Source organism: Octopus sinensis, linkage group LG8 (genome assembly GCF_006345805.1).
Source record: "Octopus sinensis linkage group LG8, ASM634580v1, whole genome shotgun sequence".
In the NCBI taxonomy this organism is placed as follows: Eukaryota; Metazoa; Mollusca; class Cephalopoda; order Octopoda; family Octopodidae; genus Octopus; species Octopus sinensis.
In genome coordinates this window covers 26,090,506-26,098,085 of record NC_043004.1, presented here as the reverse complement: position 1 = coordinate 26,098,085, position 7,580 = coordinate 26,090,506, and the positions used below count along the sequence as shown (strand labels likewise).

The 7,580-nt window shown below is 40.8% G+C and overlaps 1 protein-coding gene across 1 annotated transcript in view; it reads left to right on the top strand.

The window, feature by feature from the left end:
* Positions 1–4,420: 4,420 nt before the first annotated feature.
* LOC118764515 (meprin A subunit beta-like) overlaps positions 4,421–7,580 on the top strand; it is a 58,970-nt gene continuing 55,810 nt past the window's right edge. The window contains exon 1 of the mRNA XM_036505291.1: positions 4,421–4,693. Coding sequence (XP_036361184.1) covers positions 4,580–4,693 — 114 coding nt within the window. The 5' untranslated portion in view covers positions 4,421–4,579. The remainder of the gene's footprint in view (positions 4,694–7,580) is intronic.

Genomic DNA, 7,580 nt, shown 5'->3' with positions numbered 1-7,580 from the left:
CTCTTTGATCTCTGTCGGCACCCCTCATTGATCTCTGTTGTCACTCTCTTTGATATCTGTCGACACTCCTCTTTGATCTCTGTCGGCACTCCTCTTTGATCTCTGTCGGCACTCCTCTTTGATCTCTGTCGGCACTCCTCTTTGATCTCTGTCGGCACTCCTCTTTGATCTCTGTCGGCACTCTCTTTCATCTCTGAGGGCACCCTCTTTGATGTCTGTCGGCACTCTCTTTGATATCTGTCGGCACTCCTCTTTGATCTCTGTCGGCACCGCTTTGATCTCTGTCGGCACCCTTTTTTTATCTCTGTCGGCACTCCTCTTTGATCTCTGTCGACACTCCTCTTTGATCTCTGTCGGCACTCCTCTTTGATCTCTGTCGGCATCCTCTTTGATCTCTGTCGGCACCCCTCATTGATCTCTGTTGTCACTCCTCTTTGATATCTGTCGACACTCCTCTTTGATCTCTGTCGGCACTCCTCTTTGATCTCTGTCGGCACTCCTCTTTGATCTCTGTCGGCACTCCTCTTTGATCTATGTCGGCACCCTCTTTGATCTCTGTCGTCACTCCTCTTTGATTCTGTCGGCACTCTTTGATCTCTGTCGGCAATCCTCTTTGATCTCTGCCGGCACTCCTCTTTGATCTATGTCGGCATCCTCTTTGATCTCTGTCGGCACCCTCTTTGATCTCTGTCGGCACCTCTTTGATCTCTGTCGGCACCCCTCTTTGATCTCTGTCGTCACTCCTCTTTGATCTTTGTCGGCACCCTCTTTGATCTCTTGTCGGCCCTCTTTTATCTGTCGGCACCCCTCTTTGATCTCTGTCGTCACTCCTCTTTGATCTCTGTCGGCACTCCTCTTATCTCTGTCGTCACTCCACCTTTGATCTCTGTCGGCACCCTCTTGATCTCTGTCGGCACTCCTCTTTGATCTCTTCGGCACCTCTTTGATCTCTGTCGGCCCCCCTCTTTGATCTCTGTCGTCATTCCTCTTTGATCTCTGTCGGCATCCTCTTTGATCTCTGTCGTCATCCTTTGATCTCTGTCGGCATCCTCTTTGATCTCTGTCGGCACTCCTCTTTCATCTCTATCGGCACCCTCTTTGATGTCTGTCGGCACTCTCTTTGATCTCTGTTTGCACCTCTTTGATCTCTGTCGTCACTCCTCTTTGATCTCTGTCGGCACTCCTCTTTGATCTCTGTCGGCACTCCACTTTAACCTCTATCGCCACTCCTCTTTGATCTCTGTCGGCACTCCTCTTTGATCTCTGTCGGCACCCTCTTTGATGTCTGTCGACACTCTTTGATCTCTGTTTGCACCCTCTTTGATCTCTGTCGGAACTCCTCTTTGATCTCTGTCGGCACTCCTCTTTGATCTCTGTCGGCACTCTCTTTGATCTCTGTCCGCACTCTTCTTTGATCTCTGTCGGCACTCCTCTTTGATCTCTGTCGGCACCCTCTTTGATCTCTGTCGGCTCCCCTCTTTGATCTCTGTCGTCACTCCTCTTTTATCTCTGTCGGCACTCCTCTTTGATCTCTGTCGTCACTCCTCTTTGATCTCTGTCGGCACTCCTCTTTGATCTCTGTCGGCACCCTCTTTGATCTCTGTCGGCACTCCTCTTTGATCTCTCTCGGCACCCTCTTTGGTCTCTGTCGACACTCTTCTTTGATCTCTGTCGGCACCCTCTTTGATCTCTGTCGGCACCCCTCTTTGATCTCTGTCGTCACTCCTCTTTGATCTCTGTCGGCACTCCTCTTTGATCTCTGTCGGCACTCCACTTTAGCCTCTATCACCACTCCTCTTTGATCTCTGTCGGCACTCCTCTTTCATCTCTGTCGGCACCCTCTTTGATGTCTGTCGGCACTCTCTTTGATCTTTGTTTGCACCCTCTTTGATCTCTGTCGGCACTCCTCTTTGATCTCTGTCGGCACTCCTCTTTGATCTCTGTCGGCACCCTCTTTGATCTCTGTCGGCACTCTTCTTTGATCTCTGTCGGTACCCTCTTTGATCTCTGTCGGCCGGTTGGGTAAGGCAATTTTTATTTGTCTTGTGGCTGTAGCGAAAGAGGTTGTATGGTGGAACCGTTTGAAAGGGCTAAAGACATTTCCTTTCCTCTTTGTCCAAGCCCTCATCAACTTTTTCAAGTTTCACTTGAAAAGAAAGCTTAGGGTATTATTATTATTATTATTATTATTATTATTATTATTATTATTATTATTATATGTTTGACTTTTGCTTTGTATTTCTGCAAGTTGGCTCCAAGTCTCATCCAGCGATCCCAGGAGACAACACAGTTAGAAGTTCATGTTGGTGTTATGCCTGTGGTGTCATATATTTGGTTTTGATCGTAGCCTTGTACTAGAGAATGTTTAAGAATACAAAAGAAAATCATGGGTTTATCTTAAAATTTGAGATTACATAGACAGTATTTTACGTAGGACATGGGCAGTTCCTACGAGTACTATCTTTTGAATTTCTGCCATTTTGGGGTTTCCTGGTATTTGAAGCAGATAATCAGCCTCTTTTGCTATCATTCCTAGGGCACCTATGACAACAGGTATTGAGGTTCCACATTTTGGCAATTTCTATTTCAAGATCTTTATACTCGCTCAGCTTTTGGTAGGTCCTGACAGATACGTTTATATCGATTGGGACAGTCATATCAATGAGGAGGCATTATTTTTGCTAGCTGTTCTTTAATTTAGCCTGCTTCCACTCGTCCAATTTACTTATATCTTTCCCTATATCTGCTTTTTCCGTCTTCATTAGTATCTACCTATTCCATCAGGACACCTGCTGGTCCTTCTTTTGCTCTTTCTTTTCTCCTAACAGTTCTGCAACTATGTTAGCATTTGCTGATATCAGTGTGTTGATACCTCTAATATTTTCACTGAAAATCTTATCAATCACACTGAGACTCACTATTCTCAGATTAACCGACAATAGAGCTCTCGGTTTCTTTAATTTCTGTCTGTTTTTCAAGGATTTTTAGTTGGTCTTCACCAAGATTATGCCCACCAAATTATCAAATTCCCTTTCTTCTTGCACGCTTCTTTTTGCCCTTGTTTCAAATGCCAGCACTGAATTCTCCTGGCTGGCTACTATGATTACACTCTCTTGATTCTCAGACGAGTTGTAGTCATCCACCTAGTTTTGATATGTTGATTCTTGCAGTTTCCTGTTTGACATTTTTCTGTATTTCTTCAATTTCTAAGTCAAGGAGGTATTTTTCATTTCTAATACACAATACTTTGCCTATTAACTGTTCTTCATTGAGTTTTGATACTCACACCTCAGATCCGAATGTTCAGCATACTTTGCTCGAATCCTCGCTTTTTTGGGACACTTCTTAGATACCATTCCATTGCTTTTTATTTCTTTTTTCCTCTTAACTTTCTGTACAGCAGTAATTGGATGATGACTAGGTCTACACAGCTGCTCTACAGAACACTTATTAGCCTACACCAAGGGTTTCAGATTAGATTTATTTTGATAGAGGATAGAGGAAACTATTACAGCTTACTTTGGGTGATTCTATTAAAAGAAACCAGTAAATCGTTGGATTCTTCTAACGATTTACTGGTTTCTTTTAACCAATAAGCAAATGAAAGCCAAGGAGGAGAACCTACGTCTGACATTCTTGAAATAACAGCCAATACGCCCTCAAATCACTTTACTGTCTTTCAAGAAGGACACATTCAATACTCTGTTCTTAATTTCACTATATCTGAGAAAAAATAGGATGTCCATGGTTGGAACACCTTTGATCATATGTCAGCTTGATAAGATTGACCTGGGAGTTAATCAACCACCACAAAAATAAGCCTATAACACAAGATAGTGAAGTAAATGCGATTTTTACTTTCGAAAAGTTCGCCAGAGGGTCAGTATAAAATGTCGTCGATAAATTAATCCAAAGACACTGTAGAAGAAATATGGTGATACAGCAACATCGCAATACTTTGACATTTCAAAGAAAGACTCATGGCAAAGATTTGAACATTGGAAGTCTGCTAGTTAATAGAGTTCCAATGTTTAAATCTTTGCTATGAGTCTTTCTTTGAAGTGTCAAAGTTTGTAGCAATTCCAGTTTTGTAGATATTCTTGTTAATACATATGGTTTTTCTCTAAATTTAATGAGCAATTATATTAATTAATTTGATGCAAACAAGTGTGTTTGCCAACAAATCCTTTGGTATTTGAACACTGAAATAGGTTTGGCATTATTTCACTGTTGTTAGTATATTCATGATGGTTTGTTAACTCTTAAAGAATGTATCATACACACCTTTGTTGTCAAACGTCAACCTACACCTGTATAAAACCAACAGTTTCACACCCATAATATTGGCTTCTCGTTGTTTTCGCTTACATTTACTCCTTTAAAACACTGCTTAAAATACGTAACTGTCACAAACAAATGAACTCCTGTAGATAACGGACCATGAAATGTAGCCACCGAATACCACCATTTTTTTCCGTAATGCCTCCGGTTCTTGAATTTTGATATCTGTTCTTCGCTCCAAAAGTCAAATTAAATTTCGTTTCTGATTTTTTTTTCCCAAATAAATCAAAATTTAATAATGTCAACACAAAAGTCAGTATACCTGTGGAAAAATATTCTTGTTCTGGTGGTTGCATTCACCGTTTTCACTTTGGTATTTTCTTTTCCAAGAAGTCAAAACAGAAGGTTTCAGGTATGTAATACTTAAATATTTTTCGTGTTTTTTCTTCCACTTATTTCTATTGATTCTACTCATTAAAGCACTCTGAATAACTAACAAGTATTTCCTCTTGTGATAGTTTATTCCGATCAATTGAGTTTCGTTGGCGTCATTTACTGACTATCATCAAACGTTCCTATTCTTCACAAACTAAATTCTACTTAGAAGATTTTCAGACAGCAATTCCTCCAGCAGACAGAACGTCTTACAATCATTCCAATATTAGTTTCCTGTAAAAATCTTTACATCTTCTAACCTGTATTAAATGTTACTCCACTTCGATATCTTCTCCATGAACAAAATTTCTCCATGGACAAAATTTCTTAATTCTAATTAATATAGGCGCAGGAGAGGCTGTGTAGTAAGTGGCTTGCTTATCAGCCACATGGTTCCGGATTCAGTCCCACTGCGTGGCATCTTGAGCAAGTGTTGTCTACTATAGCCTCGGGCCGACCAAAGCCTTGTGAGTGGATTTGGTAGACAGAAACTGAAAGAAGCCTATCGTATATATATATGTGTGTGTGTGTGTGTGTGTGTGTGTGTGTGTGTGTGTGTGTGTGAGTGTGTGTGCGTGTGTTTGTGCATCTGTGTTTGACCCCCCCACCACCACCACCACCGCTTGACAACCGATGTTGATGTGTTTACGTCCCCTTAACCTAGCGGTTAGGCATAAGGGACCCTTAGAATAAGTACTAGGCTTACAGAGAATAAGTCCTGGGGTCGATTTGTTCGACTAAAGGCGGTATTCCAGCATGGCCGCAGTCAACTGAAACAAATAAAAGAATTAAAATAATTTTTAATAACTCATCAAGCAGTAATTTGTCTCACATCGAACTGTTGATTAGCTATCACTTTAGAGACATCTATTATCTTTCTTAACATCATTTCATAAAGTGCTAACGGTATTTTTAGTGTGGGTAGCGGGGAAGAAAACTATTTTCTGTTCATATTACGCTTTTTTCGGGGACAATTGAGTTTCACGTATTTTGACGAATCATATTGTTGGAAAGAAAATCCAATAAGTCGATGTAAACGTCTAAGATTACCAGAAACTATCAGTTGAAAATATACACCAAAAATGTTTCAGTGCCATGTAATTTCAGACCTGATATCAGAATCAGTGCCTCAAAATATGGTATCACCCGTCAGTGTTTTTCAGTTTTAATTACTGCTTGTTTCTAAGGAGCACAGATCTATGAGATCGCCACGTCATCTCTGCAAAAGATCTGATATGAAAAAACTACCACCGTCCCAAAACACGTGTGCGTGCGCATATGTGTGCGCGCGGAGCGCGTGTGTGTGTTTGTGTGTACATATATCTGTACACACGAACATATCTTTTATCTTTTCTTTTATCCTTTAATTGTTTCGGTCATTAAATTGCGGCCGCCTTCAAGAGTTTTTGATTTAGTTGAATGAATTGACACCAGTACTTATTCTTTTAAAGACTGTTACTTTTGCTGAACCGCTAAGTTACGGAGATACATCAACATCAGATATCAAGCGGTGGTGGGACACACACACGCACACACACACTCTCTCTCTCTCTCTCTCTCTCTTTCTTTCTCTCTCTCTCTCTCTCTCACCCTCACACACACTATATATATATATATATATATATATATATATATAATCAGCCGAAATTGCTAGGATGATCCGGTTCTTGACTGAAGATTGAAGGCTTCGAATGTCCCGTCCGTGTCTTTTGTATCGTCTCCTAAATGTTTTACGTTCTTGTCCCAGTTTGTATTTTTCTACATATAATATATATATATATATATAATATATATATATATATATATATATAATATATATATATATATATATATATATATATACCCAAAACAAACCGGAACTTTGCAATATTATTTTATTCCCTTAGCTTTACATGTTTACACTTTTATCACCTTCAAAGTATTCTCCATTTGGAATAATGCATCGGTCCAGGCACGTTTTCCACTATTCGAGGTGTTGGAACTCTCGCGAAGTGATGCCTTTTAATGCTTCCGTAGTTTTTTTTTTCACCTTTTCCACATCTGCAAATTCCACAGCATCAGCTTCCGTCACCAGTGATAAACTTCGAAAAAAAGGTCCGGATCAACTTCCAGCTGTTCTTTCAGTTCACGACGCGCATTCAGTCATAACTGCTTTAATCATCCATGAGCAAGCGAGACACAAATTTTGCTGCAACTCTTTTCATTCACAATTCCTCGCTTAAAATTCGTTGGCAGGAGCTCCAGGACACACCAGTCATATCAACAAGTTCATCAATTGTTCGGTGACGGTCCTCCAAGACCACTTCATGAATTTTCATGATGTTTTCATTCCTTTGGGAGGTCGACGGTCGCCCTGAATGAGGTTGGTCTTCAAGCGACAATTGACCATTTCTAAAGCGTAGAAACCACTCGTAAACTTGTGTTTTGCTCATGACAGCGTCCTTGTAAGCCGTTTGAAGGATGACGACCGTTTGGCTACCGTTTTCCCCAGCAGCAAACAGAATTTCGCAGAAGCACACTGTTCCATCGTTTCAGCCATTGTAAAAATCGATGAACAGGGGAGAAGCACTACCAAACACAGACGTACCACGTGGCTGTACGACTTCACTCGGCGACACCGGTCGGCGGACTGATGCCTGAGGGGCGCATCAAGTGGCTTCTAGCAGCGGAAGCCTGAACCATAACATGTTTTTACCATAGAGAACGTTTCCGGTTACTTTTGGGTACCCCCTTGTATATATATGTATATGCGTGTGTGTGTGACGAGAGCCAGTCGTAGAATCACACAAAAAATATGCTCGTACTGCGGATTTTAAATAATTATAAATTATTTTAAATCTCCTTGATTGTAAGATTCATGTATT